The sequence below is a fragment of the Equus quagga genome, chromosome 1, assembly GCF_021613505.1.
Source record: "Equus quagga isolate Etosha38 chromosome 1, UCLA_HA_Equagga_1.0, whole genome shotgun sequence".
Lineage (NCBI taxonomy): Eukaryota > Metazoa > Chordata > Mammalia > Perissodactyla > Equidae > Equus > Equus quagga.
Genome location: NC_060267.1, coordinates 167,234,121 through 167,256,068, shown reverse-complemented (window position 1 = coordinate 167,256,068; position 21,948 = coordinate 167,234,121). Strand labels below are relative to the sequence as shown.

Below are 21,948 nucleotides of genomic sequence, written 5' to 3'. Positions count from 1 at the left end.
TGTAAGGGGTGGTCAGTATGGCGTGGAATTAGGGAATTACAGAGGGGATGTGCCTTGATTTTCAATTATTGGCTTCATCTTAAAAGTTTCACTGAGATTTTAAATATTTGAAGCAAGACAAAGACTATTTAGAGTGAAATAATTCCTAAAGAATATTGAAATAAAGGATAACTTTTACTATGAATGTAAACTAGTTCTTCAAATTATGGACTAAGGTTCATAAAAGCTAATAAATTCTTTTTTAGTTTCATTTTATTTCATGTTATTTAAAAACAAGGAGTAAGAATATTTTCTTTCATTCATAATTATTATTTACACTGAAGAGTTAGCATATGTTTCCTTTTTATTGCTTTTTTATTTAAAGTTATGTTTGCACAGTAATATTTTTGTACTCAACAAAGAAACTTCTTTTTTCCTCTAATAAGATATTTTTAACTAAAGGTTACTGTTCATTTTCCTAATACCTTAACCTCAAACATACACTATTTTGGTTTGCATTAGTGAACATCAACTTGTAATTAAAATGAATCTATAATTTTTGGAAGTTTATTTAAAAGGATCTAAAAGTGGAGAAACAAACGGAAATTTCCCATGTTTATTCAAAAGTGACTAACCACGTGATTGCTGACAGTGAGGTCCATTTGATGTTTAATGCATTGTAAATTCCTTATTTGTTGGCTGTAAAGGAGCTTCATCAGTCTTGTGAAAGGTCTTTTTCTTTCAGGATTCAATTACAACAGAAGAATTCCCCTAACACGCTAATTCTTTCTCATTTTGTGGGGAGGCCCATGTCAACCAGCTCAGAGTCTTCCTTGATTATTAAACGATTAACTCTAAAGGTATAGTACGCCATCTTTTGGAATTATCAGGATTTTCTTTTAGATACAGAAATTGTTGGGGCTAAGTACCTGATGATAAACCAATCGTCAATATAACCCATTTGTTTTGGTTTTGTATAAGGTTAAAAATAATACTCAGTGCAATGGGGTTCTCTTGGTGACTCAATTTTGGTAAAAAGTAGGAATGGAAATATTTCCCCCCAGCTGCGATAAAGTATAGCTACTTTGATTTGTGTTCTCATCTTGTAGTTGATGCAGCACTCTTGGTCAGTTTCCACTCTGACACTGGATCCCGCCAAGCTTCTGGAAGAATTTCCACGTTGGCTAGAAAAGCTCTCTGCCCGTCATCAAGGCAGCGTCATCATCATTATCGATTCTATAGATCAAGTTCAGGTACTGTTTTCACTTTGTAATCTATTGATACACTCAGAAAGAGACAAAAATATGAGTGATGGCTATAGTAGGCATTTAAATTATATGTTGTGAGAAGAAAATGTTGATGTTGTTTCTATTATTTCTGTTTAATTTCTAGGGAGGAAGCCTGTGGATAAAAAAATGTACCATATGCCAGTAGGTGTTAGTATCTTATTCGGAAAAACCAACTGAATTTACACAACTGGCAAAGATTGTTCATTTTGACAAATTATTAGGGCCTTGACGTTTCCTTAAAGTGTCCAGTGTTCAGATCAGCAATAATAGTGTTTTGCCATTTGTTCTTTTAATATTCTGAGATAAATCATCCAAAAGTAAGGTTTTATCCTTAATAATAATGAGAAACCTAATGAGAATTTCATTTTCCTTGGGGAGCTATTATTGGGTTGTTTTGAAATATTTTGAATTAATAGATTGAATTTTGTTTTTATATTTTTAAGCAAGTTGAAAAACACATGAAATGGCTGATAGATCCGCTGCCAGTGAATGTCAGAGTAATTGTTTCTGTGAATGTGGAAACATGCCCTCCAGCATGGAGGTACGACGCTAACTTTAGTTCTTTCAGCTTACATGAAATGTTTTCAGTACAAACAAGGAAAGGTTTTTGATATGTGTTTGTGTTTCTCATATTTTTCGTGTAAGTGGCAGTGAGGATGGGGAAAGGTGGACGAATTCAAGAAAAGGTGCGATCTATAGGATTTGGTGGGAGGTTAGATCTAGGATGTGAGGGAGAAGGCAGCTGGGATGACTCTCACGTTTCTGACTTGAGAAATTAAGTAAATTGTGGTTTCATGAACTGAAATAGGAAACACAAAGGATGGGCTTGTTTGTAGAGAAAAGGTCATGAGTTTTATTTTTGGACGTGGTTAGTCTGAGTGACCAGTTGTAGCTCCAAGTAGCAATGTCTAGTGGGCAGTTAAATGGGTAGTTTATGGGTGAGGAAGATAGGGAGAGGGCCGGGCTAGGAATAATAGACCAGACACCTGTTACCCTGGAATGAGAGCTTACTTTAACAGTCCTCAAAAAAGGGATACAGTGGTTGAATTCTGTAGAACAGTGTTTCTCAACCTATTTTTGTCCCCTTAAGGAACCTTTTTAGATATTTTCTTCCTAATCACCTCCCCCCCTGAAATTTTAATACCACACATATACTATATATGAATTTATATATTTAAACAGATACATGTTTATGTTTGTGCTTTATACATAAAAAGAGTAAGATTTTTTCTCCCCCGACCCCAAAACAATTTTCACCACCCCGGTGAGAATGCATGTTGTTGGATGATTCAATTCCAGTTGGATTACAAGTAACTTGCGGGCAAAGACTGTGTCTTGTACTCTTCCTCATAGGTACTAATAGCTGTGTTTAGTTTTACGGATAGTATAGAACATAGAACTAGAAATGTTTTACCACTTCGATGCCTAACGTATATGCTGTTTATTTTATAGAGTCTTTGTTGTGATTAATTGCTGAAAGTAATGACACATGTTAGAATAAATGAAATAATATTACTTAATATGATTAACAGAGATTAGTTTCTTATTTTATGAATGCAGTGTAAAAAATTAATTCTTGTGATGGATTTTGACTTGTGGGTAGATTACGCTTTTGTGAATTATTAGAAGAGAGTTTCATTTTTCTTTTCTTTAAATAAAAGGTTGTGGCCTACACTTCATCTTGATCCTTTAAATCCAAAAGATGCAAAATCTATCATAATTGCAGAATGCCACTCTGTAGACATTAAATTAAGTAAAGAGCAGGTAAGTATTTTTATTTTGCTGCTATCTTTTATTCTCTATGGTCTTTCCTATAAAACACCTTATATGCAACTTAAAATTCCATATAGGAACTCTCTAGTGTTATAAGGAAAATTGAATTTTAGTAATTTCTTTGTTAAATTCATTTGCTCTTAAAGTAATAACGAATATAGAGGAAGGAATAAAAAAGTTGGTCTTAAGGTTTGGTTTACTATATTATATTAAGTGGATGTTTTAAAAGGAAAAAAGCTTTGCACGGGGGCCAGCCCCATGGCTGAGTAGTTAAGTTTGCGTGCTCCGCTTCAGCGGCCCAGGGTTTCGCTGGTTTGGATCCGGGGTGCAGACCTGGCACTGCTCATCAAGCTATGCTGAGGTGGCATCCCACATAGCAGAGCCAGAATGACCTACAACTGGGATATACAACTATGTACTGGGGAGCTTTGGGGAGAAGAAGAAAAAAAAAAAGAAGAAGATGGGCAACAGATGTTAGCTCAGGTGCCAGTCTTTAAAAAGAAAAAGGTTTGCATGTCGCCCCACGTCTGTGGCCCGCCTCCACAAGGCAGTGCTGCTGCTGATGAGATGGCAGGAACCCTGTCACTTCTGCAGGAATATTTGTTGATGGCTCCACAGTAAAGACCGCTTAATTCCAGGGTGGTTTTTGTATTTTTGTCTTGTTCTTGGGTAAACTGGTGCAGGAGAAGAAGCTAGAACGACATTGTCGTTCTGCTGCAACCTGTAATGCCCTTTATGTCACCCTTTTCGGCAAAATGATCGCGCGGTAAGTGGCAGTGATTTTACATGATCTGCATGTTTTGTGTTGGCTGCAGACCACTTCCTCACCCTGTGAGATGGAGAACTGATCGTTAGGACAGTCTCTTGGGCCATTCAGATTGTGTTTATTCTAACAGCAATACTAACGTCCTGTGAGTGTGTGGCTTAGCACTGAAGACTGATAGCCCATGAATTATCAGAACTTGTTGGATCTGTTTGTCAAATTTTCATCACACTAACCTTTTCCTACTGGGGGTTGCAAAGGAAGGCCGTCTTCACCCTCTTTTGGGGCACATGAGGCCTCTAGCTTTGAGAAAGTAAGGAGACAACAGACGTATAAAAATGTTGTTTCAGGGGCTGGCCCGGTGGCGCAGCGGTTAAGTTCACACGTTCCACTTCGGCGGCCCGGGGTTTGCCAGTTCAGGTCCCGGGTGCGGACATGGCACCGCTTGGCTCGCCATGCTGTGGTAGGCATCCCACATATAATGTAGAGGAAGATGGGCACGGATGTTTGCTCAGGGCCAGGCTTCCTCATCAAAAAGGAAAATTGGCAGCAGTTAGCTCAAGGCTAATCTTCCTCAAAAAAAAAAAAAAAGTTTTTCAGGTGTCCTTAAATATTGGTAGGTAGGTATGTAGGTAGGAATTTTTAATTGTCTCTATTCTCAAATCCTAGGAATCTTTTCATTTTAAAATAGTTCTTCTATTTTCGATATCCATCAGTAATTTGCCTTTAGATAAACCTTAGGAACTTTTGCTACTTTTATTTCTTCTTCAGGACAGCCTCACCCTACTTTGTTTGTTTCTTCACAATCAGAGGTAAAAAACATTACTACTTTTTATGGTATCCATCACAATAGATAGTAATCCTAGCACAACTCATGTTCTAGACGCTGAATCTAGTACTCTTGTCTCTTAATTCCGCATTCTCATCTCAGGCATCAAACTTAAAATGAAAAAATCCTCTACAGCTTTGCCTCGCTTATGATATTTCCAGTGTCCTTTCCCACTGTTCCCAGAGTTGTGCCGTGAGTCTGGCCTCTGTGAGCACCTGTGGCTTGCATAGGTATATGCAAGAGTGTGAGGCACTCTCCATACATTTCATGGCACAGTCATGCGTTGCTTACTGACGTTTTGGTCAACAACGGACCGCATATCTGACGGTGGTCCCATAAGATTCGTACCATACAGCCTAGGTGTGTAGTGGGCTATACCATCTAGGTGTGTGTGAGTGCACTTTACGATGTTCGCACGACGAAATCGCTTAACAATGCATTTCTTAGAACATATCCCCTTCATTAAGTGATGCACAACCGTATTTATTGAAATCATCTATTTTAAGAGGGACTGTGGACCATTTTGGTTTGTTTTTTTTCCTCCTTTCTGTGTATCTTTATATTTAAAAAGGAAACTACTGGTAAATATGATGTAATATTTTAAAACAAACCCCCATTTAGTGATTTTCTTTAGCTTGATGTTTTCCAAATTCTGGCTCTAAACAAATTTAATTTGCATGGCTAACTAACTAATAATGCTTATTTGTAATTATTTTCCTGCTTCCTGTATGTAGGTGGCATGCTTCTATATGATCAGAACCATGTCTTACTCATTTTTATGTTCCATAATGTGTAGTAATTGCTTGACATATAGTAAGTCCAAGCATATGTTTATTAAATTGAATTAAATGGTATACTAAAATAAATTTGATGACTCTAGGAGGCTCATAAAACTACCATTTTCCTGTATCATGTTTTATTGAATTCCTGTTATTATCAGTTATAGTACAAAAAATAGAGATAAAATAAAGCATTGTTTTTATTTACTACAAATTTTTCACAGACGTTGACTGTAAGAGATTAAATCTATTCTCAATTCCAACAGTGCTGGCAGAGCAAGCAATTTAGATAAAATCCTTCATCAGTGTTTCCAGTGTCGAGATACTGTCTCATTATATAGGCTTGTTCTGCGATCTATCCAGGAGTCCATGGCAAACGATATGGATAAAGAACTAATGAAACAGGTGAAGTATAATAAACTTATCAAAGAAAAATTATTTTGCCTTGTTTGTATTTGTGTGTCAATTGAAGTAAATAGCAATTCTTTTTAAATGTTGCTTAAATATGTTTCAAGCACATACAGGAATACTTGCAGCCATAGTGTGCTTGTGGCCAGAAGTGAAATCTCAGGAAATTTGCCTTTTCCTGATAATCAGTGAGATTTTTCAACCTTTCATTTTTATTGGCTATTCTTATTTCCTCTTATGTGAATTGGTGGTTCAAGTCCTTTACACATTTTTTAATGGAGCTGTTTATCTTTTTTGTATTGATCTATATAGTTCTTAAATGTTCTGCCTACTGAATAAAAATCCTTTGTTATAGTTTGCAAATAAATGTCTTTTTCCTGTTTGTTTCTTGTCCTTTAACTTTATGGTGTAATTCATCATACAAAGTTTTGTTTTCATGAAGTCAGATTTATCAACAGTTTATTTTATGGTTTATGCCTGTTGTGTCTTGTTTAAAAAATTATTTGCTGTCATAAAAGTGTTCTAATATATATTTTTTTCCTTCACAATATTTTATAGTTTGGTTCTTCATGTGTAAATCCTTAATTCATGTTTATTTATTTTTGTTTATTGTATGAAGGAATCTGCTTTTTAATCTTTTATCATATGGCTAGCTAATTTCATTTTCGTATGTACTATAGTACAACTTCTCTACTGATTTAGAATGCCACGTGTCAAATATCAAGCTCACGTATCAACACAAGTCTGTTTTCTAGGCTCTTCTGTTCCAATTTTGCCTATTTCTGGCCAATACCACAGTGTCTTCACTATTAGAACTTTAAAGCAAGCTTTGATATTTCCTTGGGCAAACCCCCTCTTGTTACTCTTCTTCACAATTGTCTTGGCTAATTTCCCATATGTATTTTAGAATTGGCTCAGCAAGTGCCGTGGGAACTTATTTTGGAATTTTAATTGGAATAGCATTGAATTTAGAAATTAAGTTGGGAAAAATTACGATATAATTCTGTGGAAAACTAAATAGCTCTCCATTTATTTAGTCATCTTCTTTAATGCTTTTTAATAATGTTTTATCTTCTTCCTCATAAAGGTCCTGCACGTCTTTTAAGATTTGTTTCTAAGGACTCTATACTCAAAATAACATCTTTAAATTGTTTTTTGCTAGCATATTCAATTTTGGTTTTTGAAAATTCATTTTATATCTGGCAACCTTGCTGAACTCATGGTTTGAATGTGGATCTATTTTTATGTTAATTTCTCAGCTTGGGGCTTCCTGGGGTTTTGACTTTCCACCCTACCCCAAAGCCCACAATGTCTGTGGGCTGACATTTTCCTCGTGCGCCCCTTCACTGAGGGTACAGCTTTTGGAAGGTCCTAGTGTTGGCAGGCATTCTAGTTCCAACTCCTCACCTCATGGGGTTTAAGAGCTCACCTTCCATCCCCATTTTGGGTGTGAAAACCCAATTCCTTAAGTACAGGGGCTGCTTTCTGTCCTCTCTTGCTACTTCCCCCAGGGACAGCAGCTCCAGCACATAGCCCTCTGGTTTTCAGTTTCCTATTCATTTTTGGCACCTGGGGGATTTCCCTCTCTTTTTTGCAGGTTCAACTATACTTTTAGAAATGTTTTATGTTGTCTGATATTAACAGGCATTTGTAGTAGGAAGGCCACTTTCTTCTAGCATCTTCCCAGAATTGGAACTCTGTTGTTACTTTTAATAATACGTTGCCTGAAGTTTTAATTTTCACCAAAGTTTTGTTGTATATGTGTTGTCTTTGGTGTGCTAGATTTTATATATAATGGTCTTATTGTTAATTAATATTTTTTGGAAAGTGTGTTTTATTCTAAGAAATCTGTTTCTTGCTTTATTCAATCATTTGAACTGTATGTTTGAATAAGAAGTTAATAAGCTTAAAGAATTACGGAAATTTTAATAGCTGTTACTTATAGAGGTGCTTTTTGTTTGTTTGTTTTAAAGATTTTATTTTTCCTTTTTCTCCCCAAAGCCTCCCAGTACATTGTTGTGTATTTTTAGTTGTGGGTCCTTCTAGTTGTGGCATGTGGGATGCCGCCTCAACATGGCCTGATGAGCGGTGCCATGTCCGCACCCAGGATCCAAAACCGGCAAAACCCTGGGCCGCTGAAGCGGAGCATGCAAACTTAACCACTCAGCCACGGGGCCGTCCCCTAGAGGTGCTTTTTGATCATTGTTAATTCATTTCTCTACCTAGATTCTCTGCCTCGTAAATGTTAGTCACAATGGTGTGAGTGAGTCAGAACTGATGGAACTCTATCCTGAGATGACCTGGGCTGTCTTGACCTCCCTTATTCACAGTTTACACAAAATGTGTTTGTTGACATATGGTTGTGGCCTGCTCAAGTTTCAACATCTACAGGTAAATGTTATTTTAATAAGGTTTTTAATTTATAAATGTCAGCATATCATTGCATGCTGTATTATGCTATACCATGCTATTTTAAATGTTTCAATTATCAGACAAAATTGAAATCTGAAATTTGGCATTGCAAATTTTTTTTGCAATGGTTTTAGGTTAGATGTAAAATTTGGCTAATATTATTCTTATGTGTTACCTTTAAGTGATGGCTATTACTTTAAAAGGTAGCTTCTTTCTGGAAGAGGAAAAATATTTTTTTCCATTTTATGTTTCATTGAGTTGCTGGTATAATTGTCTGTGTATTAAGAGCTTGGACTCTGTAAGTCAGCGTGCCTGCATTCATAACCCAGCTCTTCACAGCTGAATAGCTGTGTAACCTGGGGCAAGTTCTTTAAGCCTTGGCAGACTTTTCCAGCTTACCGCAGGGGTTATAAAGATAATTAATTGAGATGGTCCTTGATCCTTGTGAGGCACTAGACATGATGTCTAGCACACAGTAGTAAATGTTTAGGAAATATTGACCAACATAATTCTTATTATCTGCAATGCCATGGTTGATTTATATATGCATACAAATGCAAATGAGTCTTTCATTTGAGCATGCTCTATTGTATTTGTGGGTGTGAAATGTATTTTTACCGGCTTATCTTTCTCTTTTATTGTATATTGTTTAAATATAATTTACTTTTTAGTACTCTTTCAACCCACGTTTCTGAGATTTTTAATGTATTAACTAGAAGTTTAGATTAAATTGTGTTTTGAGTTCTTAAAATATTAGTATAGGAATTTTTGTTCTCGTATCAGTTTATCACATAAATATATCCTGAATTTTAAAATATTCTAGTGCCATTTCTATTATACAACTATAAAATTGAAATAATTGTAAATTCCTTTTACAAACTCACTGTTAGATTTACAGAAAATAGAGTGCAATATTTTTTCTTTTTCTCTCTAGGCTTGGGAAACAGTGAGGCTGGAGTACCTGGAAGGTGCCACCATCATTCCTTCTTATAGGCAGAAGCTGATCAACTATTTCACTGTGCAGCTAAGGTGCTACACATGCCATGTTGTTCTTCTGTAACTTCTGCCACACATTCTACCTCTGCGTCCTTACTTCTCATTCTTAGCTTATAACTTAAAGTGTAAAAATCTAATTATTACAACACAGATTAAATCCTCTCCCTATTCTGTTAATGTCAAAAGAACAAAACATGATTATGTAAGCCTTTTTAAGACTAGGCTAAAGATTTAAACCTAAGTAAAATCAGTGCAGGATCATTTTTTAATTTTTATTTTATTCCAGTTAAATAGTTTAAAAATATATGTGTGTCTATGTGTACTTGTGTGTGTATATTTGGATCCACTGAGGGTTTTTTTAGAGTTTGGTTGGTAGCCCTGAATATCACTTTAATTTCATAGTTAAGTGGTAAAGTTTCTGATTTTGATAGTTAAAGAGTCAGAGATATATGGTAAATATGCTTTTCTTCCTTCAGCATGTGTCTGAAGCCTTTGGAAGTGATGTCATTGTAGGGCAGTGTTACTGAGTGTGCCCCCTTTCTCTCCTGATAGTCAGGACCGCGTGACCTGGAGGAGTGCGGATGAGCTCCCGTGGCTGTTTCAGCAGCAGGGAAGTAAACAGAAGTTGCACGATTGCCTTCTCAATCTCTTTGTGTCTCAAAACCTTTATAAAAGGTAAGAAACTTATTTGTAGAACACCTTTCCTCAGAAAAACAAATTTAAATGTTTGTTCAGCATAACAAAGCAAAATGGCATTTTTAGTTTAAAAATTAGTCCAGTTGCAGTGGTACCTGAAATTTAAAACAATGTGAGGGAAATTTAGGACAATTTGCGAATTGCCGTAAGAGCTACTTTTTCCAAGAGGAATAGTAAAAAAGATTGAGTAGTGCTGCTTCATAGAGTCAGAGCTGGAATGATCCTGAGACAGCTTTATATCTTAATCTTGCATTTAAAAGCAGGTTGGAATCAAATCACCCGGAGAGGTGGTTCGTGATCTCTGACTCTCGGGGCCTTCAGATATCTCAGAGTGCAGCCTTCACAATAGGCTCTGGGCTCCACGGAGAATCTCACAGGTGTTGAATTTAAAGAAAGGATTACCCTTTTCCATAAATATATTGTTTGTCTCTTCTGGTATGTTTGGATCTCCAGTGGCAGAACCACCTTCTTATGAGCCCAGCTTCTGACCTGCTAAGCCTCATGAGGGGGTTTTTCTGTCTCACTTAGAAATTTAGACATTTCTCATAATATAGCTTCGTACTTTGGTTTTTTGCTCCTGAGTGAACTCTCTCAAATTTCTTTGTTGTACCTCCTAAATTATTTCTGATCTTCATTCCAATTTTTCATGATTCCTTTGAAATTGATTCGTTCTTTAGTCTACCAGCTCTCCCATCCTACTTAATATCAACCACAGATGAGTAAGCTGACTTTTATCATTCAATTCCTTGATGAAAATACACCAAAGCAGATATTCTAAGTTCGCCCGGTTTCATTAGTTTCTTCTGTTCTAATTTCTGTCATTTAAAACAAGTTTTTGGGTGAACTCAGCAGTTGGCTGCAAAGCCTGAAATGTCTAAAAAGGAATCCGATAGACTTGCACTGGGAGTAGCCATATCATATGAATGGTAACAGCCAACACTATGGAGTGCTTGCTGTGTGCCGTCATCTCGTGGTCACACCTGAGGCAGGTAGTGTCGGTGTCCCCATTTCTGCAGATGAGGATGATGAGACGTCAGAGGTCAGACAGCCTGCATGTGATCAGGCAGCCAGAAAGCCGTGGGTGCAGGTGGCCATGCGGCCAAGTCGCAGTCTCACCTCACTACACTGCACTTGCCGACTAATAAATTGTCGATAGCTTGAAATGCATTCTGGTGTTTTCATGCAATAGTGGGTTTTAAAGTTTGTTTCTCATTAAATTACTGTTATGTGTTGAAACAGAGGACACTTTGCCGAGTTGCTGAGTTACTGGCAGTTTGTTGGCAAAGACAAAAGCGCGATGGCAGCAGAGTACTTTGATTCCTTGAAGCAGTATGAGAAAAACTGTGAAGGCGAGGAGAACATGATTTGCTTAGCAGACCTTTATGAAACCCTGGGGCGATTTCTCAAGGATCTAGGCCTTCTCAGTCAGGTAACTTCAGCAGGGAGTCAGAGACTGTGGGGTTTCCATGTTACTCTTCCCTCCTTTCCGGGAGTTAATGCAGCTTTCCTGTGTTATGCTAATCAGATGGCAGATCTTACAGCATTCCACTCACTCTAATTGGCCTTTGGCCTTTTTTTCCCCTTCAGGCTGTGGTGCCTTTGCAGAGGTCTCTAGAAATTCGGGAAACAGCTTTAGATCCAGATCACCCAAGAGTAGCTCAGTCCCTCCACCAGCTAGCAAGTGTGTACGTGCAGTGGAAGAAGTTTGGCAATGCAGAACAACTGTATAAACAGGCATTGGAAATCTCAGAAAATGCCTACGGTGCAGACCATCCACAGATTGCTCGTGAACTTGAGGCACTTGCAACTTTGTACCAGAAACAAAATAAGTAAGATTTAGATCAGTAATGCTCTGGTTTTATGACAGGGAGTTAACAGTTCTTAATGTACTTATGAGGTAGGCTTTGTTCTGTGGCCGTGTACTTTTCCTTATGCTTTGTTCTTTTGACTCCACCACGTTCAAATATTATTCTTAGTCTGGGTCTTCATGGGGTAAACAGAAAGTTAGAACTACAAGATTCGTCTCTGTTTGAAGCTGTGTGGAGGATAGAGCATGGACTTTGGAGTCATATAGTTGAGTTTGAATCCAGGCTCCTTCACTGACTATATTGAGTGTGTTACTAATAGAGAGAGTGGCAAACCATTGCCTGTAAGCCAAGTACAGACAGCCCTAGGTTTGTAAATAAGGTCGTATTGGAACACAGCCACATTTTTTCATTTACATATGGTCTATGGTTGCTTCCATGCCTCAATAGCAGAGTTCCGTAATTACAACAGAGACCATGTAGCCCACAAAGCCTAAAATGTTACTGTCTAGCCCTTTAGAGAGAAAGTTTGCCTATCCCAGGTATAATAAAAAGTCTCCCATACCTATTAGGTTCCCACTGAGTGGCATTTCTTCCTCTATCAGAAGTCATTTCTTTTGCTCCATCATGAGTGATACATATGGGAATTTTTTCTCTTAACTTCTAGAAGTAGCATTTCACACAAATTTTGTGTGAATTTCACATTTACATTTTGACCAAAAATTAGCCTGTGCAGAAGAAGATAATATAGCAAACTAAAATTTTGGATTTGCATTTAGTTAGGTTGCCCTTTAGAGACTCAAAATGAGTTAAATCAGCTACTTGGAGGACTAGATTTATTTGTTAGATTTTGCTATGAAGATTTTTATTAAAGATTTTTAATTTCATGTGACTATCTTCTAGAAATAATGCTGTATTTAATTACCAAAAAAGGCTTCACACTAGTGCTTTCATTTCACTGAAGTATGATACTTTGGACATATGTTTCTTTCATTTGACTTTACTTTTTTTTTTTAAGGTATGAACAAGCTGAACATTTTAGGAAAAAATCCTTTAAAATTCGTCAGAAAGCTACAAGGAGAAAAGGCAACTTGGTAATGAAAGATTTCTTTTGTGTTGTGTTTTGAACCAAAGGGGAAAAGAGCATCTCTGAATATCATAATATAGATCCATAAACCTCACATGTTTAAGAACTTTAAAGCGACTTCCAAAAAAGTACTGATTAACCTTCTCTTATTTATAATATGTTTAAATATTAGTACTACTGAGAAGAGCTCAGTAAACTTTTGAAAAGTGGAACCTGTATACTGTGGTAATCATTTGATAAACACCATGTTGTACACCTTAAACTTTACAATGTTATATGTCAATAATATCCCGGTAAAGCTGGGAATTTTTTTTTAATTTTTAAAAATGGAACTATAAAGTTAACTTGAAGGTTAGATTTGGGAAGATGGACTTTAAAGCTGCTTCAATTCTTTTCTTTAAAGGTTTGGAAAAGGGAATAAAAGAAATTTAGTCAACGTTTTATATTAGATTCAAATTTGAAGAAATTCTTACTGTTGAGCACAAAAAAATTTTTTCATTTTTCTAAACTGCTGATAAAATCTAAATATAGTATGTTTAACTTAAAATGCTTTGTGCAATTTTTTATTGAAATATATTTGACATATAACATTGTATAAATTTAAGAGGTACAACATGTTGATTTGATACATTTATATATTGTGTTATGGTTGCCATTGTAGCGATAGTTAGCACCTCTATCATGTCATAATTATCATTTCTTTTTTGTGGTGGGAATAATTAAGATGCTGGTCTCTCAGCAAGTTTGATGATTATAATACAATATTGTTGTCTACATTCACTGTACGGTGCATTCAATCTCCACGACTTATTTTTCTACTAGTTACACGTGCTAAGTGCGGTTGTAAGTACCTGATTGTTCGTTTAGCAATGTGGAGTTGGTAAATATCTGCAAGTTAATTGTTTCCTGATCTTTTTGAACTACTTTGGGATTCAACTCACTTTGCTAAAATATAATTGTTTTCACAAAATAGTTTTTAATGAATTTTAGAATGAGATGACTTGTGGGAAGTATGTGTATTTTCAATAACCATTAGATTAATTCAGCATGATTCTTAAAATAAGTGTAACCTACTTTAAAGGGAACAAAAAGAGAAGGACTTTAGAACCCCAGCATATTGCTTCAGAATCAGACTGCACTCACTCAGTGACTGTGAATTTTTTGTGTTTGCTCCAGTATGGATTTGCCCTTTTACGTAGACGGGCCCTGCAGTTAGAAGAGCTGACCTTAGGTAAGGACACACCTGACAATGCTCGGACTCTCAATGAACTGGGCGTTCTCTACTATCTGCAGAATAACCTAGAGTGAGTACCATGGTGTTAATAAGAAAAACAGTATCCATTTTGTCTCCTAGATGCGAAGCTGTTTTACATTTCTATCAAGTCAAGCTAGAAAAAATTGATAGAAACCATGCCACATTTTATGTATGTTAAGAACATAGCCACACTTAACAAAGACCTTAGCATTGTCTCTGCTGTTTCCTTTCATGTTTTCTTTAGCAACTAAAAAGTTATTCTGTAGCTTCCCTAGTATGTTTTATATGTTTGTGAAAAGTAAGTTTGTGTAGATATTGTACATGAGACCTCCCAGAAGAAGAAACCTGGCCCTAAGGGAGAATAAAGAATGTAGATGGCTGCTAGTTTTAGTCTTAGTTTATATGATTTAAAAGACACAAAAAGGCGTTCATATTTATACTTTCTGAAAAAGAAGTGTTTTGGGACTTCTTTGGATGTCAGAAAAGTATAACAAATTTGACACTTGGAATAACAGAAAAATTTAACAGATATTTAGCCCACTTGACAAAGTGTTCTTTTATTTAAAATTATTTACCCATTCATCCATTGATGAGCACTTACTGTTGCTTCCAAGTCTCGGCTACTGTGAATAATGCTGCAGTGAACATAAGGGTGCATATATTTTTTTGAATTAGTGTTTTCATGTTCTTTGGCTAAATACCCAGAAGTAGAATAGTTGGATCATATGGTGTTTCTATTTTTAATTTTTTGAGAAATTTCCATACTGTTTTCCATAGTGGCTGCACCAGTTTATATTCCCACCAGCGGTGTATGAGAGTTCCCTTTTCTCCACATCTTCTCTAACACTTGTTATTTCTTGTCTTTTTAATAATAGCCATTCTGACAGCCGTGAGGTGACCTCTCATTGTAGTTTTCATTTTGTATTTCTTTAATAATTAGTGATGGTGAACATCTTTTCATATGCCTGTTGGCCATCTGTGTATCTTCTTTGGAAAAAATGTCTGTTCATATCCTCCGCCCATTTTTTTATCGAGTTGTTTTTTGTTTTTGAGTTCTATAAGTTCTTTATATATTTTGGATATTAACTCCTTAGACATATGAATTGCAAAATATCTTCTGATAAAGATGTGGTATTATTTAGCCATTAAAAAAAGAAATTTTGCCATTTGTGACAACATGGATGGACCTTGAAGGTATTATGCTAACTGAAATAAGTCAGACTGAGAGAGACAATTACCATATGATTTCACTCCTATGTGGAAGATAAACTAACACATAGATACAGAGAACAGATTGGTGGCTACCAGAGGGGAAGGGGGTCGGGGGCTGGGCAAAAGGGCACATGTGTATGGTGATGGATGGCAACTAGACTTTTGGTGGGGAACACAATGTAGTCTATACAGAAGTCAAACTATAATGATGTACACATGAAATTTATATAATGTTATAAACCAATGTTACCTCAATAAAAAAAAATTATTTAGTATTAACTCCAAAGGGAGAAAGAGTGAACACCAAAATCTTTAAGTTAGGTCTAATAATATTAAAGGTGTGAAGTTTGTTTTGGAAAATATTTATGGGCTTGTCTTTAAGAAGTGGAGAATTGAGGCAATCATCCAGATATTTTAGGCCCTCACACTACCAGGAAAGCATTTTTAATTTTTGGAAAAGGGAGGGAAGGGATGAGAAGTGGGAAAGAGGGAGAGAAGATTTTGAGCTGAATCTTTCATTTTAACTACCTTGGACTTAAGAATAAAAGCACTTCAGTTCTCCATGTAACTAGGGCTAGGAGTTCTCACTTCTAGAGAATAAATTGTTTAAACCATTTTGGGCTTTTGTTCACAGAACAGCTGACCAGTTTCTGAAGCGTTCCTTAGAAATGAGGGAGCGAGTTCTAGGACCAGATCACCCTGACTGTGCCCAGTCTTTGAATAATCTGGCGGCTCTATGCAATGAAAAGAAACAGTATGATAAAGCGGAAGAACTTTATGAAAGAGCGTTAGACATTCGGAGGCGAGCATTAGCTCCTGATCACCCTTCTTTGGCTTATACAGTGAAGCATCTTGCAATCTTATATAAGAAAATGGTAAGTACTCCTTGGCATGCTTACACATGTGTTTTATAATATATCAATAAAGCCATAATTACTATCAGCAAAATAATTTGTCTTCTGATTGATAGATTATTTTCTGTGAGCTTTTAAATCATAATGATTTAATTTTTTAACAAATAGCTGAGTTAAAACATTTAACAATATTATTTCAGACTTAAGGTACAGGTTTGGTTTTGTTAAATACAGTCCAAATACAAGTGTATTCATCAGCATTCTAATTAGAAGCTCTGAATTCAGCCAGTGTTAAGTTGCCGTAAACATGACAAATCGCCCAGTGCAGGGCTGAAGGCGGCGTCTTTGTAGTCGATTAAAGGAGCATTTTAATTTCACTCTTTTTCTTTGCCTACAATTAAACGTAACCCTTCTTTGACGTAGCGTTCTAGCCTGAGTGATGTTTGGAATTTTTATAGCTTTTCTCCAGAAAAGTGCCAGAGAAGTCTGCTTTCATTCAGCACAGTCAGAGCCACACAGACTCAGTGGACTTTGCTTGTGAGACCCTGGCTGGTCCTCTGGCACTGAAGTTGACGTTTTAGCAAGAAGGATCTGTTGTTGCTATTTCTGCCAACTTTCAAGTAAAAAGAAATATTTAGAAAAATCTGGAAGGGATTTGATGGGAAATGAATTTTCATTTTGATTCCATTTCTAAATTATATATAGTAGCAAACATACTTTAACTGGCATGTTTTTACTTCACCAGAAACAGTGAGTAATAATGGGTGATCCTAAAGGGCTCTCTGAATTATCATAGGAAGTGTTTTTACATTCAATATAGCTTTACCTACATATCCTATTAGATTGCAATTATCTAGAAACTTCACCATTAAACTGGGAGGAAACGCTTCTGAATTTTTTTTCTCAAAATTACTTTTTAATACAAAATTTTATTTATGGAAAAAGCTCTGATCAGATGGTATTTATTGCTGTAATATTTTTGTTAGACTTCACTTTTGTTTTCTAGGGGAAACTTGACAAAGCTGTACCTTTGTATGAGCTGGCTGTTGAAATTCGGCAGAAATCCTTTGGCCCAAAGCACCCTAGCGTAGCAACTGCCTTGGTGAACCTAGCTGTTCTCCACAGCCAAATGGTGAGTTCCCACACCTTAACTCTTTATAAATGAATAGTTTTAAGGTGTGAAATATAGGTAAACATGAACAGATATGGCACAGTAAAAATAATTCAAGGAAATTTAAGATTATTTACCTACTAATGCTTCCTTTAGTACTGGAGAAATCATCCAAGTTCCATTTGCAAGATAGTCACTTCCTCCTAGTGTCAACACCGACTGAGCGTTCAGTTCATTTTTAAATTCTGGAGACTCCCTACATCTCTATAGCTAATTTTGTCTTTAAGCTGTGGCGTTTGCCTGTGATGGGTGAGAAATAGGTGTGGTACTCACTGGGCAATAAAGAAACAAGTTTGTGCATACATAATTGGATTAAGATTGGTGGTTAACAAGCCAGGTCTAAAACACAGGTTTCCACCTTTCTACTATACTGCTTCTCCCATTATGATTATTCATATATTAATCTGTTGTACATCTAGTAGGAGGATATTAACATTTTTAAAGTGCTTACGCAAGTAAGTCAGCTTAGTCTAGAATATATTAATAGTAATTTCAGAAACCACTGTGTCCAAGTGAGCGTTACTTTTTTTATTAAGAAAAAACACATTGAAGCTTTGCCATTATATGAAAGAGCATTAAAGATTTACGAAGACAGCCTGGGTCGGATGCATCCTCGAGTTGGAGAAACATTAAAAAATTTAGCTGTGCTTAGGTAAGAATTTTTCATTTTCCTCATACAGCCAAACTCCCTTTTAGAACACCTTTACTTATCATAGAACAAAATATTTATTGTTGAATAGGTTTTTTCTTGGAGGCTGGAGGGGTCGTTATTGGTTGATCTACAAGAAATACTAAAGTAGTATCCAGAAGCAAAATGAAGGCTGCATGATCTATTTTGTAGAGGAGTGTATCATGACAGTAGTGAAGGAAGGTTTACATTTGCAACTAACCAGCTCTGCGGGTAATCCTCAGAGCTAATTTACCATTCAGTACGTGTTGACTTTGCTTTGTGTTTGTTTATCTCAGGATGCAGAGAATAGCTAACTTCCCTTAGCCATCTCACTGCATCCATTACAACATGGTCTTAATGGTGTCCGCGAGACACTGAAATGTTCCTTAGTAGTACAGATAGAAAGGAGAACAGTTTGGGTATTCTATTCTAGTGGTCTGCCTGAGTGAATGCAGTGGAAAAAATGATCAATTATTCACTGTTTGGTTTTCTGTATTGTATAAGGTCATTTAGAATTGTTAAGAGGTTATATTCTCATTTTAAGAATTTTTCTCTTTCAAAGCTATGAAGAAGGGGATTTTGAAAAAGCTGCTGAACTATACAAAAGGGCAATGGAAATAAAAGAAGCAGAAACGTCACTTTTGGGTGGAAAAGCTCCTTCCCGACACTCGTCAAGTGGAGATACATTTAGCTTAAAAACAACCAATTCTCCTAATGTTTTCCTTCATCAAGGACAAAGGTAATAGCAGCAATTATAATTCATTACAAATGCACCTTAGGGCAAAATAATTAAGAAACATTTGGATCATTAGACCTTAAAAATTAAGAAATATTTTTAAGAAATTTTTACTTTGTGTCATTTAACTATTTGTATGAAATTGTATTGGACTACACTGAAGTTTGAGTCATGATTGTGTCGGTTTTAGTTGTTTAAAAGAATTAACTATTGTATGGAATCCAAGGATATAGATATTAGAATCCTAACATGACATGAAGAGTTGATCATGAAGAGTGGATTGGCCTCTGGTCAGCAAGAGCTGGCAGAGCAGTTAAGACAAAGAGTTCAAGAATTTCCATGATTCATCTCTCAAAAGCTACTTTAGCCTCACCATTCCTTGTCTTGCTTTTCAGCAGTGTGGCCCAATTTTCTACCTCAAAGAAAAGTTTCAAGGAATAAACGGATAATGTTTATGAAAAGTATGACCTGTCTTCTGTAAAATGAATAACAGAAATCTCTTACTGCTATTTTTTTATTCTACCTTTCCCTCAAACAGATTGGGCCAAGCCCTCTGCTTTCTGTGCTCTCTACATTATATGTTTTCCTGTGTAGTATGTACCTGCATGATCTGAAGACATTCATGCAGTAACAAATCAAGCTCTTTGGCATTCTTTGTTTGACCTTTCCCAAAAGATGGACATGACGTTCTCCTCTCAAATAGCCTAAATCTGCCTCTTCATTTATCTCACTCAAAGGAGTCTGCTATTTTATACTGAAAATTAAGTATTTTTTAGATTTTATAAATATTGCCACATTTTGGATATAGTTTTGTACCATTTATGTATTGTATATAATAAAATCTTCGATTTTAATACTTGCAAGATTCTGACAAGTATTAATTGTAAAGGTGAAAGATGTAGTAACCGTACGTCACTGTTTTAAAAGTGCAATTTCAAGTTTTTTCCCACTCCAGTTTATACAAGAGGGTTATATTTACATAATTAAGAAATACGTTGGAAAAAAAGCTTGAATGTGGTCAATATCCACTGAGTAGTTTGCTCAGTTTAAGTTTCGGTGATTCTACAGGATTTTGGTTAATGCTAAGACTTGATTACGCACAGGGTGGCCCATGAACCAGGATCATCAGCACTATCTGGGAGCTCATTAAAAATTCAGACTCTTGAGCCAGTCCCCCGACCTACAGAATCAGAATTTGCAGCTTAGCTAGATTCCCAGGTGATTCCGTATGCATATAGGTTTGAGACAGTGATCTAACTCTGAGGCACTATAGTGGTGACGTAAAAGAAACTAGGTAGTATCTTATGAGTATCCTTTTTCTGCCTTTTGGGAGAAGTTCAAAACAAAAAAAGAAAATATGACCATAACACATCTTTCTGGGTTTGCCAGCTATGAAAGGCCAAAGTAATTAACTGAATTCACAAATATACCATTGATTTTAGAATTAAGCTATTAGAGTTTAAAATTTGATTATTTAGTGGTATATTTAAGTTTAAATGCTTTAGAAAATCTGAGATGAATATTGTAGGAGAATCCTGAAAAAAGGAAAAACTAGCAAAAGAATAATATGCATTTATTCTTTGTTCCTACAAAATTTGGACTTGGAAAAACATACAAAAAGTGGGAAATTGTAATATTCAAAATTCATTAACTACACTTGGCAGATGACTATTTCAAAAGATTTAAGTTTAAATAAAATTTTTAAAACTATATCTTGATCTTGCTACTTATTGCACTACCAACTCAAATGTTTTCACATAGAATGCCTACTTAAAAAGATAAAAATAGCTGACAGACATTTGTGTATATTTGAGGTTCTCAAATAGGAATATTATGTTCACATTAATGTACCCCTTTACACTGAAAAAGGTCGCTTTCAGACAACTCCATTATGAATCTGAATTGGTAGGATCCATATTGTGGTAGTTATAATTTTCATTAATACTTTACAGAAAGAGAAATATGAAAAAAAAATCCAAGGGTGGCAGTCAAAGCGTCCTCAAATATTCTTAAAAGGTTATTACCTTTCTGTGTTGGTCCATGTGTCTGTAGGTATTCAGAGAGTATTTGTATGTGAAGGAACTCATAGTACATATTTTCTTCACTACATAAAACACTTGAGTACCATAAATTAACTTCCCATTAACAATGAGGAAGGGATTAAAGTTGAATATATTGTTTGTTTTACTATAATTTAGAGCCTTTGTGCTAAGGCAGTTTTGGGAGTATGTTTCCATCTTTCACTTTAGAAACAATAGTGTTTATAAATCTGGTCAAGCACTATGGGCTTATTTAGTAATGTACAATTCAGTGATTAATTTCTCATAATCAGCTGCCTACGTATACAAGTTTTCATGGTATGCAGTCAAGAGAACACTCTAGGTTGCAAAAGATACCTGTTTACCAGATTTCTTTCTAGTAAAATAATTGAATAATTTTTTAATGAAAGATAACTAGACAAAAAAATTAGATAACTTAGATAAGACTTGGTGCAATATAAGACACCAGCAGTGTGCAGTGCCAAGTTAAGAGCGGAAAAAAGGTCTTTAGAAGATGATGATTTCTAGCCATTATACTTTACCAAACTATAAAATTTTAAAAGTATAAGTAAAGCTTTACCAAATTAGTGTACCAGAGGTTCCAAAGGAATGGGATTTAGAAAGACTGCATTTGTTTGAAATTCAAAAACATCTCTAGTAACTAGAAAAGTTATTTTACAGATGAGTACACTAAATTTTTTTAAATGGTAAATGCCCTACAAAAGCAACATTAAGTTTCAAGGCCAGAAAAATTATCCCCATACTTTCCTGACATCACTCTAAACATAAGAATCACAATACCATCCAAGAATCTCAAAACTAATACATCAAACATGTTTGACATTTGGGGCTTTCTGAAATTAGTTTTTAGAACTTTATTTTACAAATGGGGAATACACTTTTAATTTTTTTTTTTTTTTTTTTTTTTGAGGAAGATCAGCCCTGAGCTAACATCTGCTAGCAATCCTCCTCTTTTTGCTGAGGAAGACTGGCCCTGAGCTAAAACCCATGCCCATCTTCCTGTACTTTATATGTGGGACGCCTACCCCAGCATGGCTTGCCAAGCGGTGCCATGTCCACACCCGGGATCCGAACTCGCAAACCCCAGGTCGCCAAAACAATGTGCAGGCTTCACCGCTGTGCCACCAGGCCGGCCCAATACACACACTTTTAATTTTTTACTAACATTTTCCCC

At 35.9% G+C, this 21,948-nt stretch overlaps 1 protein-coding gene across 9 annotated transcripts in view; it reads left to right on the top strand.

Annotated features, from left to right (window-relative positions):
• The window catches only part of NPHP3 (nephrocystin 3), a 39,005-nt gene extending 17,262 nt beyond the window's left edge, over positions 1-21,743 (top strand). For 3 of the 9 annotated variants that reach the window (XM_046673228.1, XM_046673277.1, XM_046673259.1), the window contains 18 exons: positions 725-839; positions 1,089-1,232; positions 1,712-1,809; positions 2,930-3,032; positions 3,725-3,807; positions 5,679-5,817; positions 8,047-8,211; positions 9,167-9,261; positions 9,781-9,903; positions 11,164-11,353; positions 11,512-11,753; positions 12,748-12,823; positions 13,993-14,120; positions 15,918-16,158; positions 17,144-17,269; positions 17,845-17,960; positions 18,541-18,717; positions 19,253-21,743. In XM_046673228.1, the coding sequence (XP_046529184.1) occupies positions 725-839; positions 1,089-1,232; positions 1,712-1,809; positions 2,930-3,032; positions 3,725-3,807; positions 5,679-5,817; positions 8,047-8,211; positions 9,167-9,261; positions 9,781-9,903; positions 11,164-11,353; positions 11,512-11,753; positions 12,748-12,823; positions 13,993-14,120; positions 15,918-16,158; positions 17,144-17,269; positions 17,845-17,960; positions 18,541-18,717; positions 19,253-19,328 (2,437 nt within the window). In that variant the 3' untranslated portion in view covers positions 19,329-21,743. Of the gene's footprint in view, positions 1-724; positions 840-1,088; positions 1,233-1,711; positions 1,810-2,929; positions 3,033-3,724; positions 3,808-5,678; positions 5,818-8,046; positions 8,212-9,166; positions 9,262-9,780; positions 9,904-11,163; positions 11,354-11,511; positions 11,754-12,747; positions 12,824-13,992; positions 14,121-15,917; positions 16,159-17,123; positions 17,270-17,844; positions 17,961-18,540; positions 19,179-19,252 lie in introns of those variants that run through there. The other 6 variants (XM_046673236.1, XM_046673241.1, XM_046673251.1 and 3 more) reach the window with 6 other exon arrangements.
• Positions 21,744-21,948: the final 205 nt, after the last annotated feature.